We start from the raw sequence: 27806 nt of genomic DNA, 5'->3' as shown, positions 1-27806 counted from the left end.
CTTGAAGTTGCCCTATGACCTCACATACACACTGTGACACACACATACCCACACACCCACAGGAACATAAGTAAATATAATCCAAGTAAGTAAATATAATTTTTAAAAATGTGTCCATCTTAGGGCAGAGGTAGGTATCTGCGCCATAGCGGCTGCTCTCTTAGTTTCTGTTTTGTTTTTTGTTTGTTTGTGGTTTTGTTGGTTTTGTTTGTTTGTAAGATTTCTTAACTTTTTTTATTTTATGCGTATAGGCGTTTTGACAGTATGTATTATCAGTGCACAATGTACATGCAGTGCCCGTGAAGGCCAGAAGAGGGCGTCAGATCCCCTGGAACTGGAGTTAAAGATGATTGTGCACTACCCCATGGATGTTGGGAATTGGAACCCAGGTCCTCTGTAAGAGCAGCCATTGCTAGTAACCTCTGAGTCATTTCTCTATCCCTGTTGGTTTTTGAAACAAGGTTTCACCATGTAACCCAGGCTGACCTGGAACTCCTGGACTCAAGTGATCCTCCTTCGTCAGCCTGAGGAGTAGATAGATGGTCCTTAGGCTTAGATGGTTCTTCAGTAAAGAACCACTTTATGTTCCAGTTACTTAGGATTATGGCTGCATGTAAAGGCAAGACCACATATCAGCCAGGATAAGACCCTGAGACTATATGTATGGAGTAAGTTCAAAGCAAGCACCCTCACGTCTGTCTCTCCCTTCTCCCATCAGGCGCCCTCCCTCTGAAGCTGCACAGGATGTCACTTGTTCAAGAATGTATATTGTCTCCCTATCTTATAAGTGTCCAATCACTATCAGGAACTTTTCTGAAGCAGTACCCTCCAGAGGCTACGTGTCTGAAGTCCAACCTCCGCCCCCCTCCCCCATGTGTTACTGAGGCCCAAGCAGGCCTCCTCTGCGTGCAAGAGCCACACCTCCCACACCTCCCAGCTGGGTTAAAGCTGCAGGAACCCTGGGCAGATTGAACCAAAGCATCCTGGAACAAGGTTGTGGACTTGGGCTTGGCAGGGGCTGTCCCGAGGCTGGAGCTGGGGAGGGAGAGCTGCAGGCAGGAGGAAGTGGAGCTTCAGGAGTGGGGGAGAGCTGCAGGCAGGAGGAAGTGGGGCTTCAGGAGTGGGGTTGTCAGGACTAGAGAGCAGCTACCATCCTTGGAGGGACTGAGGAAAGTGGAGATCTCCCAGCTGGAACCTGAGAGGGTGCTCCCAGCTGGGTCCTGAGATGGTGCTCCCAAGCACGACAGCACTCTCTGGAGGAGAGTGCTGCGGGGAAGGCTGCTGCATGGCTGGAGACAGTGCTGGAAAGGCCAGCCTGGCTAGGGGCTTGGGGACATCACATCTCACCTGCAAGCCATACACTGCACAGATCCCACTCAGCACGCCATCCCCTTGGGGCCATCTGGGCTCTACAGTCACGTATCAGAGCTCTCGGGCTACAGATGTGGCCAAGTGCTGGCTCAGTTCTTGCCATGATAGTGACCCTTAAGGGACGTCTGTCAGGTGACCTCATGAATGAAACAAAGGCACATAGAGCAGAACATTGAAAAGTAGAGCCACCTCACACCTCCCAAACTGCATGCTGCCAGGAGAGGGATTAATCACATAGAGTTCCTGGAGTTCCTGTCTGCATGATATTTTATGTGGAGCACCAGGAAAAAAAAAAAAAATACAAGTGACATCCCTAAATGGCTGGGGTCCACAAGACCACAAGAGATATCAGTGTATCTGTCAGAGCTCTGGTGGGCCTCTTAGATCATTCTAGAACCAGAGTCAGAGGTTAAGCTTCCCTAGAATAATGAGCTGAGAGGCGCAGGTTGCCAGTGGGACTTGTGTCTGAGGGCGCGGACCGAATCTAAGCTTGCTCTCCTGAATCCAGCCAGAGTTGCTTGCCGTTGGTTTGTTCGCTCCCTCGTTCATTTGTTTCTTTTACTTTGGGGGGGATAATGTCTCTCTATCTAGTCCTAGCTAGTCTGGAACTCCCTATCTGGACCAGCATGGTCTCCAACTCACCGAGATTCCCCTGTCCCAGCATCTCCAGTGCTGGAATTAAAGGTGTGACCACCACCCCTGACTATAGGGCTCTTTTCAAAGAACCCAGGCAGGGACCAGAGAGATGGCTGGGGTTGAGAGCACTGGCTGCTCTTGCTGCCTGTGACTCCAGCTCCAGGGGGTCTGACGCCCTCTTCTGGCCCCCATGGCTACCTGCACTCACATGTGCATGTATGCATACACATAAATAAAAAAGGAAAGTAAATATTTTTAAGGACTTACTGTTCCATGATAACATGTGCACCATGTGAATGCAGTATTTTCAGAAGCCTGAAGAGGACATCAGAAACTGGGAATGCAGATGGTTGTGAGCTGCCCTGGGGGTGCTGGGCACTGGGAACTGAACCCAGGTCCTCTGCCAGCGTAGCCAGTGCTCTCAACCAATGAGCCATCTGAAGTAGAAACTTCTGGTTTCTTTGGAAAGTCAGTTATGTCCAGTGATGTTTTACCGAAGCAGACTCAGGTAAAAGGATGCTTTTCTAAAGCCGACATATGAAGGAACATTTCACTAAAGCAGACACAGGTGAAAGGATGTTCCGCTAAAGCAAGCACGTGAAAGGACATGTGATGAAGGATTCGTCACTAAAGACCCGCTTGTATTGGTTTGCCTTACATTGCATTGCTGAGCTCCACTTGTGGTGATACCATAGACAGAAACTCGCCAAAGACCCTCTCATGAGGTTCCTGTGGCCTCTTGTCACTTCCGCAGACTCAGGCCAATTGGCAGAGTGAAGTGGAAGTTTGTGGACAGCCTCGTGGATTTTTGCTAAGACAGGCTCACGTGGTGTTTTGATGGCGAGGCAGGGCCCATGGGAGGACACCAGATATTTGGGAGGAGTATAAATAGGACTCAACGGACAGTGACAGCGTGTTTGCAAGGGTAGCTTTGCAAGGCTTCGTTGGTCTCTTGTCTTCGCTGATCTTCAGTTTGTTGAGGGAGGCATAGCAGAGAACTTCTCCTGGTGTCCCTGATGTTCCTGGTCATCCTTGCAGACTTGTGTCAGCCTGGCTGTCTCTGCTAGATTGTGCCCTCACTGCTAATTCGTGTTTGCTAGCCTGACACGTACGTCTAAACTGCTGGTACATTCGTGAAGTGTTTGTGAGTAGATCAAGCTGTCGCTGCTGATTCCTGTGAACTGAACTGCTGATTTCCTGACAACACAGATTGGATTTGCTTCAAAGAACAATTTCTAAACAGGTTCACCTCCCCCGGAATCCTAACAACCTTTCTTTTCCACTATCTCTGCTAAGTGGTGGGCTAGAAGTGAGGTTAGAGCATTTAAGGTTCGTTATTAAAGATTAGTTTTGAAAGAACTAAGCCAAGAGCCATGACTTCAATCTCTTCACTCTCTCTCTCTCCATCTATGTATCTGGGCATGGTGGTACACACCTCTAATCCCAGCACTCAGGAGGCTGATGCAAACAGACTTCTGTGTATTCTCCACCAGACTGGTCTACACAAGAAGCTCTAGGACAGCCAGGGCGCAAGAAAAGAAAGAAAGAAAGAAAGAAAGAAAGAAAGAAAGAAAGAAAGAAAGAAAGAAAGAAGAAAGAAAGAAAGAAAGAAAGAAAGAAAGAAAGAGAAAAAACAAAAGGCCTCAGGCTGGAGCTGGGATGAAAAAGTGAGCTTGTAGGCTCTTCCAAAGAGAACTAATAGCATCTTGATACAATATTTTAAAATATCAAAATTAATGCAAAATGATCGGTGTTATGCTAAATATCCAGGTCTGTCCTCGAGTGGCCCACTCTCACATACTACTTGCCCCCACTCCTGGATGAGGAGTCTCAAGGTGACAAAGAAAATCGTGGGGTGAAGACTCTGGGTAGAGGAGCAGGGCAGGCAAGAATTAGAAGTCCAGAATGGGGACAGAGTGGCCAGAAGCCGGGGTCTCCTGAGAGAGAAAGGTGCCTGGCTCTCTTCCCTGACCTGACTCCGGTCCTTTTCCTACAACAAGCTGCACTCCTCAAGCCCCGGGATGAGGCCCGACTCCCCAACTGTAATCTAATCTAAACCCTTTCATCCTGTGTGATAGATAAGCTCTTCAGACAGCTGCGGATAACCCTAGCTGCCTCAGGAAAGCAACCAGGGACTTGGTGACTCGCTGACAGTGAGTGGTGGATAAGATCGAGAACATTCTTGACCTGCTGACAGCAACTCCCACTTAAGGCGAGTCCTGAGGCAGTTCCACTGAGTCTCCTCCGGCCCCTAGGGGAATGGCGCTGGTTTCAGGGTGAGTTTAGGCTTTGGGGTCAAACTGGCATGGCTTCAGATTCTGGGCTTTGCCATCTACCATGTGAATCTAGGAGTTTTGCTAAGATGATCTGCACCAGCTCTGGCTCCCGGGGATCTGGCAGTAACATAAATGACTTACAAGATGGGATGCAGGCTGAAAAACAAACTATGGCCCTCACTAGCACTGCTGGCCTGGGATGCAGGAGAGTCAAGAGTTCAAGTGCATCCTCAGATGGATCAAGTTCAAGGTCAGGAAATCCTGCTCAATAATCTTTTTAAAATAAATTAAAATTTTAATTAATTTAAAAAAAAGTTTAGTGATGTACAGCTGTAATCCCAGAAGTGTGTGAAATTCAAGGTCATCCTTAGCTACATAGCAAGTTCAAGGCTAGCTTGGGCTACAAGAAATCCTTTCTCAAAAAAAAAAAAAAAAAAGAGTGCTAGCCAGATCTGCCAGCTTTTCAAAAGAAAAAAAAATGTCATATGAAATCTGATTTTTTTAAATGTTAGCAATCAATTTCAAACTTCTTAAAACTTAACCCAGTAGAGACAAATAAAGCAGGGCCTGGTGCCATAGCCCGCCTACAGATCAAGTGTGAGCCTATTACCCACGGGCTGCCCCGTGTGTCAGCAAGCCTGGTGGGCCTCATCTTTTCAGCAAGCCTACCCAGCACCCTCAGCATCCCTCCCCACAGGACAACTTGGCCAGGGATGCTTCTCCGGAGGAAAATGAAGATAAGAACCGGAGATCTGGCAGGCGGCACAGGAGAGAGGAACTGCAGAGGGAATCCTTAAAAGGATTTAGAAGGATTTTATTGGACATGGTGAAGCACGGCGGGGGGGGGGGGATAAGATCATAAATTCACCCCTGAGAACAGCCTGGGTCTGAGACTGTGTGGAGGTCCGGGATAGAGGGTGGGGGAGGGGGAAGTCTTTGCCCCCGCCCAGCTGGGCTTTTTGTCTGCATGTCACCCCAGCACCAGACTCAGGTGTCCCGAGTTCCCATAGGCCCAGTCTCCTGTTCCTAAAAGCATAAAGTAGTTAGGTTGGCTTGGGCTTCACAACCCATTTAAGTATCTCTCTGAGGCCAGATGGAGCTGGGATAAACCGAAGTCTTCAAGAAGCCCGGACCAGGGAACATGCTGGAAGGGTCACAAGTATGATCCAGTGGGTTTGAAGAATTCTCCAGAGGACTCAGACCACAGGAAGGTTTTGAGAACTTCTGCTCCCATCCTGGTCCTGCGGTCCTCCATGGGGACAGCTGTCGTCGACTTGCTGGTCATAGGACAGTGCTGGCTCCCTCCGACAATCACTGAAGAGGTTACTCTTACGTTTCTCTCTGTGGAAGCTGCCGCCGGCCAGAAGGAAGACAGCGCAGTCCTTGCTCTGGAACCCGAGGCTCAGAAGAAAGCAAGAAAGATGGATGCACGGGTCCTCCTGTTCGAAAAGGCAGGGGCTTAACAGAGCACCAAGGACCGGCCATGTTTTCAATGTGGGACGCAGGAGCACAGGCCTCTAGAGTCCACTGAGAGCCTTTATGTTGGCCTCTGTTCTTTATGTCCTGTCTCTCAGCATCTCAGAAACCTTTGTTTGCCCCTTAGTGGGATCTCTTTGCAAATCTCCCAAAGACAGGTCCTCTCAGTCCCTAGCTCTCCTCAGGAGTCCCTCTTTGTTCCAACTGAAGAGCCCCTCCCCCACCTCCCCCTCTACTCGCACTTCCCGGCCCCCTTCCTCCTGGTGTAGACGCTGCAGAAGTAGGAGAGTTCTTGGGACAGGTCCTCAGCTGACTCTCTAACTCTGCCATCTGTCTCCACCCACGTGCTGAGTGAACCCGAAGCTTACAACCCCTGAGGCCAAGCCTAAGCATCTCGTTAAAGAAGCCCCAGGCATAGGAGCCACACTCGCTGAGCGTGGTCCCTGAGTCCCTCCTGCTTCCCTGATGGAGGAGAAAGGACAGTACCAATCAATTTCCCCAAGAAGGTTACTCTCTCTCCTCTCGGACAGCATTCCCACCTAATCCCAAAGCCTGATGCAACTTCTGCCAACTCAGAGGCCTCCAGAGTCCACCCTGCCCTCCCCAGGCTGCTGACTACAGGACCCAGAGACTGCCAGACCCGGTCCCACCCGGGACAGTGAGCAACTACAGGATAGGGGTCATTCCGGGGCCCAGAACGCTCATTCTTTGGCTTTGGTGACACTGCAAAAGTGGCGCGGGCCCTGGACCGCAGGGGCAGGTAAGGCCCAAGGCCACCAATGGAGAAGGCACATGTATTACTGGTATGGTATTGTGGAGAGCATGTGGGGCTCCCGGGCTGCCACACATGAAGTGTCCCCCCCCCCGACGTGACGCCTGCAGTGTCCGTGACAGTTCAGCGAAGGGTCCACGACCTCGTGTGAGGTTGGACCTCCTAAGGGCAGGAGACTGGTTCTGTGGCGTTCCCATGATAGGGACTCACGTGGGGAATGAGGCTCGGGTCCTGGTACTCGCTGAGCCTAGGGTGGAAAAACGTCCCACGACCACTGAGAAAACTGGAGAGGTGGATGCGCCTCAAGCCAGGAGCCCTGGGAGGAGCAGCGCTGGGTCACCACGGAAAGGCAGGGACCTGCGGGGCGCAGGAGATGGTGAGGAGAGGAGGAGATGGTTATAGGCTGGATGGAGAGAGTACAGCGCTGCGTTCCGCTAGGACCCAGCGTCCCAGAGGACAGTGGGCCGGGTCAGGGTGCGTGGCATCGCAGTGGCGGGTCCCGCGGTGGCTCCATCCTCCCGCCCCCCCCGCCCGCCCCTCTCCCCGCCCCGCGCGCAGTCCCCTCCTTCCGTCCCGCCTCCTGCCCGGCCACCTCCCTCTGCTGCTGCCGCGCCGCGTTGCCGGCGCACTTGCAGCCCGGCGGGCACCAGGAGGCGGAGGCGGGACGGTCAGGGGTCCAAGCGCGCAGGACTGCGGCCCCGGGGCCAAAGTTTGCGGGCAGCCCCTGCAGGCCAAGCGGGTCCCACGTGCCGCTTGCTGCCACCTCTTGCATTCTCACTCCGGCATCGCTGCGCCGGGGGACAGAGCTGCGGCCCGGCTAGCTCCGAGGCGGGGACGCCGCGACGGGAACTTAAGGTGGGAACTTCGCGGGTTGCAGCCTGGCGGGACCCTTCTTCTGCAAGCAGCGCTCCAGGCTCTGCACGTGGCCGCGGCCAGGTGCCCTTTGCCGATAGGAGCCCTGGAGAGGCCGCCGGGGCGATGAGGGATGCACCCACACGGCCGCAGTTTGGTCCGGCCACGGATCCTTTCCAGGGGTCCTCGGAATGCGTAGTGCGCTCTGACTTGGCGTGCAGGGTTTTGGGGTCCCCCGGGAGGAGTTGGAATGCGGGGAAGCCTTTCACTGTCAATAGGCACGGAAGGCAGCATCCCCACCAGCGGGCCTCATTAAGTCATTCATTAATTACGAACTCGGTGAAGGCTTGTGGACCTCCTACTGTGTGCAAGGCCCTGGAGACAATTCAGTGGTCGCGGGCCTTAGCATCTAGTAAGAAAGTTAGAGGTCTCCTTAACCTCAGTGTACCCGGGATGAGTGGCCCGGCTTTGCTCATAGTTTTTGGGTGTGGATGGAAAAGAGACGAACTCGTTCATTCTCTGGGTTGTACAAAAATTGGTTGAGCACCTGCTGTGGGCATCTCACTATGCCAAACACTCAGTGTTCATCCATTCATTTATTCAACAAACCTGTACTGAGCAATGGCCAAGGTGGCGACAAGACAAGATTGGGGGGGGGGGTGGAGAGGTTGAGACTCAGGCCCTGCCTCAAAAGGTCACAGCCTGCCAGGGTGGCCCGCAGCTACAGCATATGTGTATAGCAGATTTAAGGTTGGTGCATGATGCGTTCATTCCTAAGGGGGGGGGGGGGTCAATCCCTGCAGAGGAAGAAGTGGGCTTTTAAAAGCTCTTTAGTGGGGGCCGGGGGTGATGATGAGGGCTGAGAAGGTTCATCTAATGTTAGGTGAGCACAGCCTCCCAGTGATGGGGCTTATAAGCTAAGCTGTCACTTCGGCACACATTTTCGTTAACCACTTGCAATTCAGAGGTACTTAAGGGGTGCTAAACACCTGAGTTCTCCCAAGTGAATAATAGGTAGGAAGCAAACACATATTCACCCCTCCTCGGTGACACCTGAGCTAAGTGCACAGGAAGGTGAGAGGAGGGCACGCAAGGGGACTGGTCTGATTCACTGGAGAAAGGGGGACCTGCAGACTCTATAAATCTAGGTAGATATTCGCTGGGGTCTGTTTGACACCCCCAACCCCTCCCCAACACACACACACACACACACACACACACACACACACCCTATGACGGCACTCAGAGTCACTGTCTGGTGTCTCTCCAATAAACACACCACCAGGTTCAGTGGTGCTCCTGAAGATCAGGCAGTGGGGTGTGCACACGGTGGGCTTTTCTACCTGTGGGCCTTTATGCTTTTGCAGCTTTGCAGAGGCACCTGATGTGGGGGGAGGGGAGGGAAGTGTGGCTGGGCACGGAGGCTTGGCCCCAAGGGATTGCTCCTACCAACCCAGCTCTGAGCCAACCCCATTCCAGTGGAAAAACGTCTGCCATGGGACACGCTCCAAACCCACGGGGGACAAATGAACCAAAAGCAAGTCACCCTGAGCCTCTTCCCGGAGCTGGAGGACCCGGACTGTGAGTGTCTTGCAGCCTGATGAGGCAGACTCCTGGGGGGCAGTTGAGTTCTGTACACTGGGTTGGCACGGGACTCTGGCGAGAGGTAAGTCATCAGCCTGAGGGACAGAAAGACAAAGATGTTTCCTGAACACAGTAGCTCACGGGGGGCGGGGGGGACGCTGTCCCTCTGAGAATCTACTCTGGGTTGGTTGTCTAAACCCAGAAAAAGAGAGCCTGCCTTCCCTGTCCCTACCCATGGATATACCACCTAAATAGAGTTAATAAAACCAGAAGGGATAGAGGGGGCTGCCAAGCCTTCGTATTTTTACCTGGCAGCCTGTCCTTCATGAACAAAGTCAGCCTATGAATCTGCCACAGGATCTGAACTGTGCCTCAAGTTATCTCTGCCTCAGGCCAGCGCCTGCTCCAACAGACCATTGGCATAGCATCCCCTCCTTCCTGCCGAGCCCTGTGAGCAGCCCAGCTAGCTGGTGCTGTCTCCAGGTCCCCATTGCTCCTCTGTGTTAACCAGTGTTCCCCAATTTCTGACCACAGAAAGAAAGAGAGAGAGAGAGAGAGAGAGAGAGAGAGAGAGAGAGAGAGAGAGAGAGAAAGAAAGAAAGAAAAATGGTTAGTTCAATAAGCAAGCCCGAGGGCCAGCATTTAATCCCCAATACCAAAATTAACAACAACAACAAACAAAAACAACAACAAACAAAAACAACAACAAACAAAAACAACAACAACAACAAACCAGGCATAGGATTCTGGCTGAAGAGGCAGGTCTTGATTGCAGTGATCCCTGGGGCTCAGTTATCTGTCAACCCAGAGACAGGCCCTGCCTCAGAAACAAGTGAACAGAAACAACAGTTGACACACCACACACACACACACACACACACACACACACACACAGAAGGAAGAGGCTAATACAAAGGACGTTCTGGCCACAGTTTTGTAAAGCTCCTGGTAGAGTAACCGTGTGCACCAGGAACCATTTTGCCAGCAGCAGAGCCCAGCGGCTAACCGCACAGCCTGCCTGTTTGATACACTTTTCCTCATTTTGGTTCAGGTGAGGCATGGCGACAGGGGCCCACCTCCCAGTGTGGAACTCCCTGGGCACTTTGACCCCTGCTCTCCGGAGACGAAGCTGAGGTGTGTGGGAGTGACAGATGGCAAGTGGGAAAGACAGACTTCCACGGGCAGCAATCCTGAGGGGAGGGGGCAGCATGCGAGGACCTGGGCGGCCTAATAGCTGGATCTATTATAATTAACGATTTAATTGGGGGTGAAGGCAGCAAGGCCAGTCTCTGAGTCAGCCCAGCCAGGAGCCCCTAATCCTGACAGATGAGACTCACAGGAGATACCAGAACCACATGGAGCCTGGGAAGAAAAGGAAGGCAACCTCGGGTCCCCTACTCCAAGTTAGGGATGGTAGTCCAGGGGGCCAAACCCCGACACCAGAAGCTCAACGAATACTCTAACTTCTAGAAATCTGCCTAGGGTGCTGTGTTAGACTCCCGACTTTTATACGAAGTGTTCAGCAACATCTCAGAGTCTGAGGAAATAAGAACTCCCAATCTTGTCTTGCTCAGTAATGTCTTCTGGGGAGAATCCACTCTCCCCAAAACCTTCTCCAGTGCCTGGAAGGCCTCCTGAATTCCTTGGCTCATGTCCCGGCCTTGCTGTAACCCCTGTAATGGTGGTCATATCTCTGGAGGCCACAATGATGACCCAGAACTGGACAAAAGCGAGGACTCTATTGCTTTCCTACCCTGACCTAGTGCAAATATAAAGATGACGCTGTTTCTCGGCCTGCGTCGTCACCTGCTTCTCCCAACCCCCAGGCCTCCCCAAAAGCTTGTGTGCAGAAACAGAAAAGGTCCAGTCCCTCGCAGGAATGACATCTGTCCTAGTCCCCACGGTGACAGTAGAATTCAGGAATCCCGCACACGATCACAGTCCCCTCCTGCCAGCCATGAATGCTTGTTTTACTGAGCCCCAGTTTCCCCATGTTGCCCTTTAGGAAAGAATGTAAGCCCCTGAAGTTAGGGCCCCAGTATCACACCTTGGTGCTTACCCAGTGTCCCGTGGAGGGGCATCTTAGGGGCCAGAACGCTTTCACGTGAGGACCGTGGGGTCGGAGATTAGATGATGTCGCTGAAGGCTACAGAAACCTCTACTCATTGGCCCTCAGAGCAGATCTGCAAGAGACACTATTGCTCATTTTAAGGGGCAGGAGAAGGCTCTTTGAGACCAGTGCTCTGTGGGTGCGGATGACTGGCTTGAGTGCAGGATCCCTCATAGGAGCAATGGCCATGGTTAGCCACATCAGGCATGGACATCTTGTCCATTGCAATTACTCCCTTCTCAGATCCGGACCCCTAAGCCCATGGTGGACCCAGTGCTACTTAGAAGTCTCTCTCTGAATGAACATGTATCCTTGGAAATGTTTGCTGGGCCTCAGTTACAGCTCTCGAGTGCCATTTTTTTTCCAGGAGGAAGAATGAGAAACAGCCTCAGGGTTGCCGTGGGTCTCTGGACTCCTGGAGGAAAATGGGATGGAGGCAACCCCAAGGGAGATGAGTGACTGACAGAGAGCGCAAGGGAGGGGCACTCTCCCATTCTGCAGTGAAGCCTTAAGATTGCCATGGAGAGCGGGTAGCGGGTAGCAGCGGGTAGCGGGTAGCGGTCCGGTCCGTAGCAGGAGGCCCCTTGCAGCCCTGGGTTCTCCCAGCATGTATGGAACCCTCCCTCCCTCTCCTCTTTGGGACTTTCAACATGATGGTTGTTACTGAAGGAGCAGACAGGCTGGTTCCATGGCAGAGGGAATCTCAGAGTGACACCAGGAGCTGAGCACTTGCCCAAGACAATTCTCAGGCTGGAAGCTTTATGGCCGCTTGTGCTTTTTGTCCATCTGTTGTTATCCTTGGCAATCTCAAGTTGTGGGACCCACCTGTTCACCCCTGAACCCCGTTCCTCCTTCACCGGAGCTGGGCTGTGTTGTCTCCCTGGTTTTTCTCCATCCTTCCCGTTCCCAGGCGTGGTCTCCTCCCCACCTCCCTCCATCACTCTGCATGTTACACACAGAGCCGTCTGCGTGTTTGCGTCCTAGTCGCGAGTAGTGTGCTCATTTACATAAATAGCGCCGTGCGTGCGGGTGCTATAAACTTCTGTTGCTTTTCCCACTTGGTTTGTGCTTCAGAGACCCAACTGTTTCTATGATCCTACACAGACCACAGCCTCGCATCTTCAGTCTCTCTCTAGAAAGATCCACCAAACCCGTCCCTGGGGACACATATTGGGAATGTCCCACTGCCTCATGTAAAGGGGGTGACATTCTTGTATCTTGTTCATCCCTGAGACCAAATTCCCACTAAGCAAACCCCCACCCAAAGGTTTAAAGGGAGGTGATTTGCCATGTCAGTGTCTCCCGTCACCCCTGTGGCCCCAGAGCTGCTCCAGAGCAGGTGAACAACATTCCTTTGTTTCCTTAGCAGCCCAGAACGGCCTCCCTGGAGGATGGGCCAGACAGCACTCCCTCCAGCCCTGGGTTATGGGAGTCAGGTGGTGCTGAGTTCGAATCCTGGCAGGTCAGTTCAGGGGAGACGCCCTTGACTGGTGGGTGGAGATGGGTGATAGACACTTGTCAGATCCAAGACTGAGATGACAGGTGTCTGCCATCCAGGCACTGGGCCAAGCGCATCTCTTCACCATAATTCCAGTGGGTAGGGATTGTTGGCATCTCCATTTTACAAATGCAGAAGCCCAAAGTCATAAAGCAACCAGCCAATCTCAAAGCTAATGGGCTTTTCTGCTCCCGTTCCACCTCCAAGTAAGTGAATCATCTGATTAGCTCCTGGGGAGGGAGGCCCAGCTCAGTCTCTGCCACCCCCTGTATTTACTGCCTCTTCCCCTCCCCCTCTTCCCCCATCTCCTCTTCTTCTTTGACAAGGTCTTACTATGTAGTCCTGGCTGACCTGGAACTTACCCTGTAGACCAGGCTAGCCTTAAATTCACAGGGATCTGTCTGCCCCTGTTTCCTGAATGCTGGGATTAAAGGCATGTTGCCAAGACACCCGGCTATTGTGTATGCTTACTGACTACACAGTCCACACTGGTGGGCTTGTGGTTCTGTAAACCATGGGTTTAAAGTGGGTCTGGTGGCTACAACTGGGAGCTGGCGAGGCCACGCCCCTCTCTGGTTGTTCTGGAAGCCCTTGACCTGCCTGTCTTAACCTCTGCTGGCTGCCCACACTGGCTCCCAGCTCCTCCTCTGTCTTCCAAGTCACGAGCCTACTTTAGTGACTTTCTATGTCTGTAGCCTCAGGCCCTGCCTGAGAGTGCAGGGTCTGGGGATCGGATGCGTGTGCCTGGAGTGGCTCGCATCTTCCTGATGTGTGTATAACTCCTGTGGTGTCTGTCTGCACTGACCTGAGATCTGATGTGGAGGACTTCCATAGAGTCCTAGGTCTGGGTACTGTCCTCAAGTCAGGCTCCTGCCTCTGTACTTTGAGATAACTCTGCCTGCTCAGACCCTCCCTGGACCACACACTGGTCGGGTCGGCTCTGACCCTCTGACCTGCCTGTGAGATTCTCCCTCCTGCTGTCTCTTTCCTACACTCAGGTCACACCTTCCCCTGTCCATCATCCACGCCCGTTTTTTTTTTTTTTTTTTTTTGGCAGAGGCTCCTTCCCACTCTCGCCTGTCTCGGCGCCACCTACTGGTCACCTCTGGAATCACCCTCCTCTCTTGTCCCTCACTCAAGTTCCACCCCTCAGAAAGTTCTGCAGGCTCTTCCTCCAAGCCCGTTGAAGCCATGCCAGCCTGGGTCCCCTCCACTTGTCCTAGCCTTGCTCCTCCGTTCCCACTGTCCTGTCTTGGCCACCAAGTCTACCCCTGACCCTGCCTCACATAGATAAAACCTAAGCTACTCCCTGTGATGCATAAGGCCTGTATTCCCCCCACCTGCTGACCTGCAAATACATCTCCTGTTCCTTGCTCTTGTCTGACTCCCGGCCTGCCCTCAAAGCTTGATCAGCTAAGCCCACTTGCAAGACAGGGCAATCGGAGCTGTCCCCTCCATCCAGAGTAAGCCGATCTGGAGAAGCACAAGACTGGGTGCTTCACATTCACAGGGCCCTGCCCCTTGTCCCCTCCTGGGCCCTCCAGATAATGTTGCCACCCTGTTGTCACCCACCATGTCACCCAGCTCTGACTTACCACAGCAATCGCCGTATCCTGAAGTCACTGGTGCACTTATGTGGAAATCCAGTCCCTCTGCCTACCTCAGGTGCATGAGGACAGAGGCAGGATCTGGCTTGCTCTCTAGTGTGTCCCTGGACCCAGCATAGCATCTCTAGTGTGTCCCCGGACCCAGCATAGCATCTCTAGTGTGTCCCCGGACCCAGCATAGCATCTCTAGTGTGTCCCCCGACCCAGCATAGCATCTCCAGTGTGTCCCTGGACCCAGCATAGCATCTTACACGTGGGAACATTGAAGAACTAAGGAAGAATGGCTTAACTCTTACACTTTCTTAGCCAGCAGCCTCTCCCAACCCTCTATAGCCCCCAGTCCCCGCCGCCGACATAACTAACAATCAATGAATAGACAGACATAAAATCCTTGGGAAGGATCCGGCTGCAGAAAGCAGCATTCGTGTCCAGGAGCTGCCTGTGGCCCGTTTGATGAATGTGTTTAACTCTGAAGCCTAGAAATGCCAGCTGCCCTGCTGTAACCATCAGATTAAGGAACCACACCAGGAGAAATGAACGCCATTCCTCCTACAGCAGCTCAGTCCTTTGACCTTCCCCGTGAGCTGTGACTTGGAGGAAACTGTTTATCTGCAGCCCTCACCCACCACCCTCTAGTCCTAACCACCTGCTGGGACAGGTAACTCCATGTAGGAATTCCTCTGTGGGCAGGAGACCCCAATGAGCCGCTAATGGGGAAACTCTGCCGGAGGGGGGCGAGTGGGGGTGCCAGGGCGGCTTCTGGAGAGAAGAGGCTCCTGAGTGAGCTGGGGAAGGAGACTCCCAGGCTGTTCTCTTGTCTCTGGCAGCAGGATAAAGCGGCAGAGTTGAGAAGCAAGGAACTCTTGAAGCCCCTAAAGGGATTGTTCCCACGCCTCCGAGGGATCCCGGCAGGCTTAGCCTGAGGACATGGGTTCCAATTTTAGGAGAAGTGTAAAGCTCTCTCTCAGCCGCTCTAAAATGCAGTCATCGACTTCAAACAGGTGTAGCCTAGTTCCCCAACACTCTCTCTGTGAAGCTACAGGGAGACTGTGCAGGGTGCTAAGCCCCTGAAGTGAGCGCCATCCCTTCTGGGTTCCCCTAAGATCAGCTGTGCATTCCTGACCCCAACTGGATTCCCCGCCCCGGCCCTACTACTGGAAATGGCAGGTCTCCACTGGCACTCCTTGCTTCCTTCGGGATCTGAAGGGAGAGATAGGGTTTTTTTTGTTTGTTTGGTTTTTTCTTTTTTCTTTTGTTTTGAAATGGGTCTTCCTGTAACTCCCAGTGGCCTCCACTTTGCTTTGTAATGCAAAGCACTGCCCTTGCCCCCCAAAAGGAAGAAGAAGAAGAAAGATTTACTCTGGAAGCAAATCTAAGTAGGTCCTGGCCAGGGGAAAGAGATGAAGTCTCCCCAAACAGCCTGTTCCGCTGTGAAGGTCGTTATATCTTATTCATTACAGAACAAAGAAAGATATAAATCAAAGAATTTACAGAATACAGCAGTGGGGGCCACAGGTAGTGAATCAGCAAATCTAGTGGGCTAGTGGGAATGTATTCTGAGGTCTCCTCAGCCGCGAGGACATTAGGTCAGACACAGTGTGGGCAATGAATGGTTTGCAAAGGGACTGAAAATAGCCCAAGATAATTTGGTTCTGGTCTGCGACACTTTAATGATCCATATTCCTCCAAGTTCAGTCATTTGGCATCATAGAATATTTAACACAGGTTACAGCTTCCCTTCTGTTTCTATCTTTCTGTCTTCTTCTCTCCTGCTAGGAATTTCACTTCACATTAGCAAAGAACAATCTCAAACTTACAACTCTCCTGCCTCCACCACCCATGTGCTGGGGTCCTGGTGGTGCACTACCATGTCCAGTTTCTGCAGTGCTGGGCATAACCTAGGCCTCTCTTCATGCTGGGCAGGTGCTCTGCCAACTGAGCTACATCCCCAGCTGTTTCGTTTTGTTCACTAAGACAGCATCTCTGTGGATTGGAGAGGTGGCTCAGCTGTTAAAAGTATTGGCTGCTCTTTCAGAGGACCTGGGTTCAATTCCCAGTATCCATGTGGCAGCTCACAACTATTGGTGACTCCAGTTCCAGGGGATCAACACTTCTAGCTGTACCAGGCAGCCATGTACATGCATGCAGGAAAAACACCCATACATGTAAAAGAAAAAAAAAATGTCTTTTTTCAGAAAAGCCATTCATGGTAGCCCAGGCCTTTAATCCTAGCACTTGGGAAGCAGAGGCAGGCACATCTCTGAGTTCGAGACTAGCTTGGTCTATAAAGCAAGTCTAAAGACAGGGCTATACAGAGAAAACCCATCTTCAAACAAACAGTGTCTCTGGGGCTGGAGAGATGGCTCAGCTCTCAAGAGCTCTGGCTGTTCAGAGGACCCAGGCTCAATTTCTAGCTCACAAACAGCCTGTACTTCCAACCCCTCCATGGGCACTGCACACTTGCTGTGTAGACCTGCATGCAGACAAAACACCCATTCACGTTAAATAAATATTTTTTAGGGTAATGTCTCACTGCATATCCCATTCTGGCCTTCAACTCGGTAATCCTCCTGCCTCAGCCTCCCGGGTGCACTACCAAGCCCAGTTATGGATGGTGATCTTAAAAAGCCAAGTGTTACCTAAGCACGACAGCACAGACCTGTAATTCCAGCACTCACTGGACTGAGGCAGGGGGATCACAACTCTGAGGAACCTGGTGAGATTGGGAGAGGCGGGAATATTAAACTTGTGCCACTTTCCTGTGCATCCGTTTAGTTCTGGAAAGGTCTTTTGAGTAATCCAGGGTCTCAAATGCCTACAGTCCAGGAAGCCTGCGAGCGAAGTGGGGTGGGAGTGAGGGAAAGCGTTAAGACTGCAGTACACTGGAGCGGGCCTAAAAGGCAGAGCCATTTCTCAATGGGAATTCAGGCCACGAATACAGCTTCTTACATGAAATTGCTTAAGTATCAGAAGTATTTGTAAACCAAGCTGAGCCCAGGAGCTGGAGACAGGTCAGCCCCTCGTTCCCTGGGTGTAGACACTCCCTCTGAGGCTGGGAAGGAGGAAGGAAGGTCCTGGTTAATGATAATCTGACCTTTGCTTTCTAAAGCTGGCAGGTTTATGCTCTCACCCGGCAAGTGGGTCGTGGAGTGTTTACACTGCTGGGTACAGGGATCCAGAGGTCCCTCCCCAGGGAGCAGACGGTCCTCAGAAGTATCCAGGCTTGCGCCCCGATAACCGTTAAACTGGCTATGCAGTGGGGCTGAGAGCATGGATCAGCGAGTAAAGTGCTTGTTGCTGCAGCATGAGGACCCGAGTTCAGATCCTCGCCTCCCATGTAAAGAGCCAGGCATAGAAGAATGTGCCTGAAGCCCCAGCACTGGGGGACAAGAGAAAAGCAGATCCCACGGGTTCACTGATCAGACAGCCAGGCTGAAGCTGCAAGCTTCTGGTTCAGTGTGAGACCCTGACTCAAGGCATGTAAGAATGGGAGCATGTGCAGACACACACATACACACACACATATACACACACACATACACATATATACATACATATATACATACACATATATACACACACATATATAGACACACACATACACACATACATACACACACATACATACACACACATACATACACACATACATACACACATATATACATGCATATATATACACACACATACATACACACACATATATACACACACATATATATACACACACATACATACACACACATATATACACACACATATATACACACATACATACATATACATATACACACATACATACATACACACATATGTACATACACACATACATATACACACATACACACATATACATATATACACACACACACATACACACACACGCACACGCACACACACACACACACACACACACACACACCACACACAACCTGGGGCAGATTTACTTGGAAGCACCTGGAGCAGCCAGTGTTGGCTCTTTGCTCTCCATCCCTGGAGTCTGCAAGGTGATATTTGCCAACAGGGGAACAAAACAGGCCCTATTTTGATATCCAGACATTTCTATGCCCACTGCCTCTTATGTACCTGTTTCCTGTTTGTGGAAGTGATAAGGGTGTTAAGAGAAAAGCTAAGACAATAACCAGCCAGTACTGAGCAACCTGGCCCATGTCAGGCTCTTTGTTCTTTCTGATCCTGTGGTGTGGGTCACATGGTTAAGCCCATTTCACAGGTCGATGACTTAACTGGACTGTGTGGCTCCAAAAGCTATCACTTCAATACCAGGGCCTTTCCACTCAGCATTTGGGGTTTTGAGGGCCAGATGACTTCAGTGGGGGCTGTCACGGGCACTGTGGCTGTTGAGGTAGCAGTGGGGGGGTAGACACTGTGGGCTGTTGCCTTAGCTGTTCCCCTGGCCCTTCTACTGGAAGCTAGAACTCTCCAACGCATCAGTCAAAACTACCTCAAACATTGCCGCATGTCCCATGAGAAGTCAGCGCCGCCTGAGAGCCACTGGCCAAGGTTAAAATGTCTCTTTCAGCTAGGCCATTTAATTGAAAGTTAGCTGGGCTCAATTTCCAGCACTTCACACACTGGGCGCTAACCCAACCCCAGGGCTCCACTCTGGCCCTCATGGACCCACCCCAGTTACCAGAGAGCCCCTGCCTCCAGTTCTTAACACCAAGAAGTCGGGCAGGTGAAATGGCTCAGCAGGGAAAGGCGCTTGTGGAGCAAGCCCCGTTACTGAGTTCTGTCCCCAGAAATCATGTGAGAGTTGGTAAAGAGACTCAGCTTCACAAAGATGTCCTCTGGCTTCCACATGCTCACGCACACACACACTTGTGCACACACACACATGCACCATTATACACACACGGACACACTCACACACACAGTCACCACACTCACCCATATATACATCCACCACACACACACATACACACTCATGCACACACACATATCGTCATTTTACACATACATCATTCACACACATCCACCACACACATACATGCACACACTCTCACACACACTCACACACAGTGCTTAAGAGCACTGGCTTCTCTTGCAGAAGACCAAGATTCAGTCCACAGGACCTACATGGCAACTCACAACCACCCGAAACTCCATTTCAGAGGAACCTACCACCCTCCCCTGGCCTCCTTAGGCACCTCCATACATGTGATACACATACAGACATATAGATACATGCGTAATGCATAAATAAAAATATTTAAAACCCACAATACTATTTTTTAAATAAAATAAAAATACATATTCCGGGGCTGGTGAGATAGCTCATCAGGTAAGAGCACTGACTGCTCCACCAAAGGTCCTGAGTTCAAATCCCAGCAACCACATGGTGGCTCACAACCACCTGCAATGAGATCTGACGCCCTCTTCTGGTGCATCTGAAGACAGCTAAAGTGTACTTTAAATTATAATAATAAATAAATCTTTGGTCTGGAGCAAGCAGGGACTGAGTGAGCGGGACCCGACTGGAGCAAGCAGAGGTTCTAAAAATTCAATTCCCAACAACCACATGAAGGCTCACAACCATCTGTACAGCTACAGTGTACTCACATACATAAAATGAATTTTAAAAAATACATATTCCACAATCAGTGAGGGACTCACTTAAGACTCAGGGGTCACCAAGGATCTCCTCCTTCTCCTTCTAGGCTCAAGAGGGATGTGAAGCCCCAAAATGACCCTGCTACCGGGAGACAACTCGGACTATGACTACAGCGCTCTAAGCTGTGCCTCAGACACCTCCTTCCACCCGGCCTTCTTCCCACAGCGCCAGGCCATCAAGGGCGTCTTCTACCGCAGGGCCCAACGGTTGCAGCCGCAGGACGACCTGCACCAGAGCTGCTCCCTCGGGGACCGCAGGCGACAGATCATCATCAACGTGGGTGGCATCAAGTACTCACTACCCTGGACCACGCTGGATGAGTTTCCACTGACCCGGCTGGGCCAGCTCAAGGCCTGCACCAACTTCGACGACATCCTGAGCGTGTGTGATGACTATGACGTAACCTGCAACGAGTTCTTCTTCGACCGCAACCCGGGGGCTTTTGGCACCATCCTCACCTTCCTGCGGGCCGGCAAGCTGCGGCTGCTTCGGGAGATGTGTGCCCTGTCCTTCCAGGAGGAGCTGCTGTACTGGGGCATCGCGGAGGACCACCTGGACGGCTGCTGCAAGCGCCGGTACCTGCAGAAAATCGAGGAGTTTGCCGAGATGATGGAGCGCGAGGATGAGGAGGAGCCACTGGACAGCGAGGATCAAGACAGTGAGGGTCAGTCCGCCAGCGAGGGCCGCCTGAGCCGCTGCATGAGGAGGCTGCGTGACATGGTGGAGAGGCCACACTCAGGGCTGCCTGGCAAGGTGTTTGCCTGCCTGTCCGTTCTGTTTGTCACCGTCACCGCTGTCAACCTGTCTGTCAGCACCCTGCCCAGCCTGCGTGAGGAGGAGGAACAGGTAAGACCGTTAGCAGCTCTGAAGACTGGCTCTAACTTCCTATGCCATCCCTGGGAGGTCTTCCCTCACTGCGCTAGCTGAACAACCTTAGTGGTGCTTGATGTCATACTATGTGGATGTGTTTGTATCCATCTTCTCTACCTGAAGTCAGCAGCAGTGACGGTCCAAGTCTCTCCTGCGCCCCCTACTGTCCTAGCCTGTGGGATCTAGAACTAAGGCCAACAAAGAGACCCGGAGCCTCTTCTGCAGATTGCATGAGTGAGCGGAGTGTTTGGATGATGTGACCCTGACATGCCTGCCTCTGAGCTGGGCACATTCCAGAGGCCATTAAAACTGACCTCACAGACCCCAGTCCTCTCTCCCTCTTCCCATCTCCCTTCTTGTTTTCTTAGTCATGCAAACATTTTTTTTTTTTATTTATAGGTCTGTGTGTATGGACATGTCCCCACAGAATGAGCATGTTTCTGTGCACAGTAAGAAATTGCATGTAGCCGGCGATTGTGGTGCACACTTTAATCCCAGCACTCAGGAGGCTGAGGCAGGTGGATCTCTGTGAGTTTGAGGCCAGCTTGGTCGACAGAGCTAGTTCCAGGACAGCCAAAGCTACTCAAAGAAACCTTGTCTCGAGTGGGGGAGGGTATTTCATGTAAGACACTTACTCTCAGTCTGACACAGGCTGCGCGCTACCGGAAGCCATGGGCGCCTGGGGGCGGGGCTCTGCTTAGCTTCCCCGCAGGTCCTCCTGTAACTCCACAGGAGACATGTTCTCTCACCCACCAGGCCGGTGAGGACACTAAAGGAGACAGAACAGTTTACATAGGTTCACGGCATCCATGGTCTATATACCCCACACAGCAGCTGGGGAACCCATGATAACCCCACAGAAGCCCATGCCTGACCTGCCCGCAACTCCCCCACACTGGACTTGAGGTCTTCAGAAGTGAAGTGTTTCCCATATGAAATGCGCACTTGACTTTTCATACCAATGGCAGAGACTTGCTGGGTCCACAGTGGAGGTCCCCTGGGCCTTTGGGTCGGGACTCCTGTACACACATGAAGGAACCAGGTACTCACTATGCAGACATTTGAGAGACGGTCTGACAGTGTGGGGTGAATGTAGATGCCAGCAGCACTAATTGAGGGCCAGCTGTAGAGCCTGCACGTGCTAAGCCTTTTGTGCTGTTTGACTTAATCTTAGACGTTCTCACGAGGGAGGAGCCCTCCCATCTATGGATGTCACGGCAGATGTGGTCATCGTGGCTGTGTTTTATAACCCAGAGAGATCTGCTGGTGTGTTCTTACATACTGAAGGTGTTTTGTTTTGTTTTGTTTTGTTTTTAAGAATCCTAAGAAAACATTTCGGGCTAGAGAGATGGCTCAGCGGTTAAGAGTACTGACTGCTCTTCCAGAGGTCCTGAGTTCAATTCCCAGTAACCACATGGTGGCTCACGACCATAATGAAATCTGACTCCCCCTTCTGGTATGCAGGTGTACATGCAGCTATACATTAAATAAAACTTTAAAAAAGAAAATTTAATGTTGATGATCATAGGGACTGGGGCCAAGGAGGGAGCGCTAGAGCCAGACAGCCAGAACCTGAGTCCCATCTCACCCACCCTGACTGCACGGTGGTGGGAAAGTTACTAGACCATGCTATGCCTCAGTTTCTCCGTCCGTTCCAGGGACTATGAATGCTGTTCTGAACGTTCAGTTCAGTGAGGAAGTCCATGTACGGCATCAGCACCGAGCCTGGCATGTTATTGAGTACAGGTTTGGTTTTGGTTCCATCATTTTGTGAGACAGAGCTTTACCACGCCAGGTTGGCCTGAAACTCATGACTCCTCTTCTGCCTCAGCTTCTGAGTCATAGCTCTATCATCACCAGCTCCATTATTCTTGGCTCTAATATTTTAGAGATTTCTATTATTATTTTATGTGTATATGGTGGGGGAATGGGGACTCTCCCGATCCAGCAGAGGGTGTTGGATGCCCCGGGGTTACAGGCTCTTATGGGCCACCTGACATGGTGCTGGGGGACCTGAACTCATGTCCTCCTGAGGAGCAGTGAGCACTCTGAACCCCTGAGTCATTTCTCCACCACTTCCCCACCACCACCACCTTATTCCTAATTTTATCAGGAAATCAGCGTCAAAGCCACACTGATGGAACTTCTGGCACTGTTTCGTTTGGTTTCTCCATGTGGTGCTGGAGTTGGGGCCCAAGGCCCCCACAGGCTAGGCAAGTGGCCTGTCATTGTATATACACTCCCAATCCTGACAGCACTCTTTTTAAATGTGTGTGGGGGTGATATGTGTGTGATGTGTGTGCATGTATGTGGTGTATGTGTGTTCATGTGTGCATGTATGTGGTGTGTGCATGTGTGATTATGTGATATGTGTGTATGTATGTGGTGTATGTGTGTGATGTGTATGCATGTATGTGCATGTATGTGTATATGTATGTGTGTACATGTGTGTTCATGTATGGGCATGTGTGTGTTATATGTGTGATGTGTATGCATGTATGTGGTATGTGTGCATGTGTGATATGTGTGCATGTATGTGATGTTTGTGTATGTATATGGTGTATGTGCATGTGTGTGCATATGTGTGTATACATACGTGTGGTGTGTATGTATGTGCAAGAGTGCACATGTGCAGGAATGTGAGTGAGTGGAGGCCCAGAGTTGACATCACATATTTTCCTAATTGACCTATGCGTTTTTGCACTGAGGCAGGATCTCTTCCTTAAACCAGGAGTTTGCCAACCCTGGCTAATCTGGCTACCCAGCTTACCTCTGGCTCTGTCTTTGCCTTCTGAGCAGAGACTGTAGTGGCTGCTAACCTGCCTGGATTTTACCTGGGACCTGGGGATGCAACACTGGTCCTCACAGCAAGTGCTTTACCCACGGGGTCACCTATGGCATCCTGATGTGTCCTTAAAAATCAAATAAATAAGCCAGGTGATGGTGGCACACACCTTTACTCCCAGCACTCAGGAGGCAAAGGCAGGTGGATCTCTGAGTTTGAGGCCAGCCTGGTCTACAGAGCGAGTTCTGGGACAGCCAGGGCTACGCAGAGAAACCCTGTCTCAAGAAGGAAAAAAAAAAAAAAGAAAAAAATCGGGCTGGTGAGATGGCTCAGTGGGTAAGAGCACCCGACTGCTCTTCCAAAGGTCTGGAGTTCAAATCCCAGCAACCACATGGTGGCTCATAACCATCCGTAACAAGATCTGACTCCCTCTTCTGGAGTGTCTGAAGACAGCTACAGTGTACTTACATATAATAAATAAATAAATCTTTAAAAAAAATCAAAATAAATAAATGAATAAACAAACGGGGCTAGGACAGAGTTGCATGAGTCTGCGATCCCAGAACTTGGGAGGAGAAGAGAGAAGAGTCAGGAGTTCTAAGTCACCCTCTGCCACCCTGACTCAGAAGAAAGAGCCAGATAGATAGACAGATGGATAGATCCCTAGCCTTATTTATCTATTTATGTATTTGTCGCTGTGTAGCTCTGGCTGTCCTGGAACTTGCTCTGTAGACCAGGTTAGCCTTGAACTCACAGAGACCCACCTGCTTCTGCCTCCCAAGTGCTGGGATTAAATGCGTGCGCCACCATGCCCGACCCTGGCCTTCTTTATGTCAGTGGCAATGATCTTTGGTTTTACTTGGGGACCAGTAGGATTCATCATGGCACCTGGTCCATGTGCATACATTTGAGGGCCTACTGTATACAGGCCCTGCAGGGGAGACAGTGACAACGACAAGTCTTCAAACTTCCAAGTATGTTGGGCTTAGCTGGATTGGTGTTACCCCACTTCATAACCACACAACAAGGGGCCTTGTGTGAGAGGCCTAAACACACCTGGGGCTACTCAGGTGGGGTGCACTCCAGGAAGGCTTCCTGGAGGAGGAGGGCTTCTCACCCCAGAGATTGGAGACATCAGAGTCCCCAGGTCAAATTGCATCACCAAGCTGGAGTGCATTTTTCAGAAAGACAAAAGCAGAGAGGTCCTCTGAGCACCCAGTCACATTCCTAATGCTTCAACCCTTTAACACAGTCCCTCGTGTTGTGGTGACCCCAACCATAAAACTGTTTTCCTTGCTCCTTCATAACTGTAATTTTGCTATTGTTATGAATCATAATGTAAATATTTGATATATGCCGGGCAGTGGTGGCACACACCTTTAATCCCAGCACTTGGGAGGCAGGCAGATTTTTTTTAGTTCGAGGCCAGCCTGGGCTACAGAGTGAGTTCCAGGACAACCAGGGCTACACAGAAAAACCCTGTCTCAAAAAACCAATATGTATGTTGTGTGTGTGTGTGTGTGTGTGAGAGAGAGAGAGAGAGAGAGAGAGAGAGTGCATATATATTTGACATATAGGATACCCACAAAGGGGTTCCAAACCACAGTTTGAGAACCACTGCTTTAGGATGTCTATGGTTAGGACACCTGTAGTTCCAGGGCTCCAACCTCTTGAGGGCTGTGTGCTGGGAGGATGTTAGCTGGGGGGTGGGGTGGGGTGGGGAGTGCAGGCTGCCTGAGTTTCATGGACTGTATCTTCCTAGCACCTGTATCAATATTCTGCAGTAGAAAAAGAAAAAGAACTAAGAAAAAAAAAAAAAGAAAGGAAGGGGGCTGGGTGGTGGCGGCTCACTCCTTTAATCCCAGAAATCAGAAGACAGGGGCAGGGGGTATCTCTGAGTTCACATCCGGCCTGGACTATAGAGAGTTCCAGGACAGCCAGGGCTACAAGAAGAAACCCTTTCTCAAAGGGGAGAAAAAAAAAAAAAAGGAAAAGGGAAAGAAAGAAGGGAGGCGGAGAGGGGAAACACAGCAAGCAGTCCAGCAACCAGGAGGTAGGACTGCCTAAACTGAGTTAAAGAGGAAGTCGAGAGAACAGGAGCCTGGGGTGGCAGCTGAGGAGGAGTCTGTCTGGAGCTAGGGATCAACAGCAGCTAGAGAGATGCCCTAGCGCTTGGCGGGCTTGGAGAGGCAGGGGAGCTGGGTGTCCCATTTAGGTCAGAGCTTCCCTGCGGACTTGCTGGTGTGATTCCTGCCCTGTGCCTCCCCCAGGGCCAGTGTTCCCAGATGTGCCACAACGTCTTCATCGTAGAGTCGGTGTGCGTGGGCTGGTTCTCCCTAGAGTTCCTGCTGCGCTTCATCCAGGCACCCAGCAAGTTCGCCTTCCTGCGGAGTCCGCTGACCCTCATCGACCTGGTGGCCATCCTGCCTTACTACGTCACACTGCTGGTGGATGGCGCTGCCTCCAGCCGCCGCAAGCCCAGCACCGGCAACAGCTACCTGGACAAGGTTGGGCTGGTGCTGCGCGTGCTGCGGGCGCTGCGCATCCTCTACGTGATGCGTCTGGCCCGGCATTCACTGGGGCTGCAGACACTGGGCCTCACGGCCCGGCGCTGCACGCGTGAATTCGGGCTTCTGCTGCTTTTCCTGTGTGTGGCCATCGCCCTCTTTGCTCCACTGCTCTACGTCATCGAGAATGAGATGGCAGACAGCCCCGAATTCACCAGCATCCCTGCCTGCTACTGGTGGGCTGTCATCACCATGACGACCGTGGGCTACGGAGACATGGTACCCCGGAGCACGCCGGGCCAGGTGGTGGCTCTGAGCAGCATCCTCAGTGGCATCCTCCTCATGGCCTTCCCTGTCACCTCCATCTTCCATACTTTCTCCCGCTCTTACCTGGAGCTCAAGCAGGAACAAGAACGCGTGCTGATCCGCCGGGCTCAGTACCTCATCAAAACCAAGTCACAGCTCAGTGGCATGTCCCAGGACAGTGACATCTTGTTTGGAAGTGCCTCTTCAGACACTAGGGACAACAACTGAGGTGAGAAGACACACCTGCCCTGCCTGCCAGCTGCGGCTTCATGCAACCACCGCCACTGGAGCCTGGAAACGGGACTTAGTACTTTCAAGTCCAGCCCTGCCCCAGGACTGACCTGAGCGAGCCACGGCACGGAAAGGCTATGTGCCACATCACCGAGAGTCCCTGCCCTCCCTCTAAGCCCAGAAGTAACAGGGAAGCTAGCTGGAGCCAGTGCCTCACCCACCCCCGGCATCACAATTGTTTCTCGCCCTAAGAAGCCGATTGACCCCGTCCCACCATGTAAACAACATGCCCAGCAAAACCTGCATACGCTGGGGCAATGCCTGGAGGAAAACAGACAGCGGGCGGCCACATGCGACTTTAGTGTGTCCATCGAAGAAAGAAAGAGCCTGCCGTTGGGACTTTCAAGGAAGAAGCTGTGTCTCTTAGTGAAAGGACCACGTTGCCGGGGTCTCTGGGCTGGCGGGGCACGGGCAGAATGGGAGAGAAGCAGACAGACCTTTAGGGAGCCCACCGGGGATGTGGTGTTCAGGCTTCTCCCACTCCTGACTCCTGAGCTCATCCTTCATCCTTCTTCCTGTTCACACTCCCCACATCCTCCTTTAGGCCTGGAGGGCTCTCTAGTCAGACTCCACTCATCCCAGGGCGGGTGGGTAGGGCAACAACAAGCCGGTCATCTCTGCTGACTTCAAAGGTGAAATCGCTTCATTCTGTGGTTTAAAATTAGTGAGATTTTAGCCTATTCCAATTTATTTTAATATTACCAAAAAAGGGGGGGGGACTATATACCCCTTACCTGAACCTCAGTCTAAACCCACAATGGACGGGTGCTTCTGGCAGGGGTGGCGGTCCCCAGGAAGTCTGGGGAGTTTGAGGGAACCTCCTTAAAAGAAGCCACTCACTCCCTGGCCTCAAGAAACATAGTTTGTGCACCAAGAGGGACCCCAGGCCAACCTAGAAGATTCCATTTCAGTCTGAGTCCTGGCACTAAGGAGACATTGCGTACACACATATTCATGCACAGACATGTGGCATACACACATGCACATACTCATGCACAGACATGTGCAATACACACACACACACACACTCATGCACAGATATGCACATGCACACACACACACATGCGTACATACACACATACATGCCTGTCCGCCGCAGCCTCACGGGTGCAACAGCTTTACCTACGGCTTCCGCCCACCCCCAGCTGCCTTCTTGCCTGTCCAGCAGCAGCAATTGGGCTTTGAGACATGTTTAAGCCTGATTGCCAGCTGTGCAGCCCAAACCCCTGCCCG

At 51.6% G+C, this 27806-nt stretch overlaps 1 protein-coding gene across 2 annotated transcripts; it reads left to right on the top strand.

Moving 5' to 3' along the window:
- Nucleotides 1-7229: 7229 nt before the first annotated feature.
- Nucleotides 7230-27513, top strand: Kcng1 (potassium voltage-gated channel modifier subfamily G member 1). Of its 2 annotated transcripts, none has more exons than XM_021194556.2 (3): nucleotides 7230-7386; nucleotides 19861-20660; nucleotides 25740-27513. In XM_021194556.2, exons 2-3 carry the CDS (start codon nucleotides 19887-19889, stop codon nucleotides 26508-26510), a joined length of 1545 nt encoding a protein of 514 aa, XP_021050215.1. In that variant the 5' UTR covers nucleotides 7230-7386; nucleotides 19861-19886; the 3' UTR covers nucleotides 26511-27513. The 2 variants fall into 2 exon arrangements, with proteins under 2 accessions (XP_021050215.1, XP_029392445.1); XM_029536585.1 differs by lacking the exon at nucleotides 7230-7386 and adding an exon at nucleotides 8887-8964.
- Nucleotides 27514-27806: the final 293 nt, after the last annotated feature.

Source organism: Mus pahari, chromosome 3, assembly GCF_900095145.1.
Source record: "Mus pahari chromosome 3, PAHARI_EIJ_v1.1, whole genome shotgun sequence".
NCBI lineage: Eukaryota > Metazoa > Chordata > Mammalia > Rodentia > Muridae > Mus > Mus pahari.
Note: the sequence above shows the minus strand (reverse complement) of the source record. Positions and strands in the feature narration are given on the sequence as shown.

What these genes read in the sequence shown, in the direction of transcription:
- Kcng1 (XM_021194556.2), top strand. Translation starts at nt 19,887, where the DNA reads ATGACCCTGCTACCGGGAGACAACTCGGACTATGACTACAGCGCTCTA. An exon ending in TGCGTGAGGAGGAGGAACAG is followed by an intron (nt 20,661 to 25,739) that starts GTAAGACCGTTA and finishes TGCCTCCCCCAG; the next exon opens with GGCCAGTGTTCCCAGATGTG.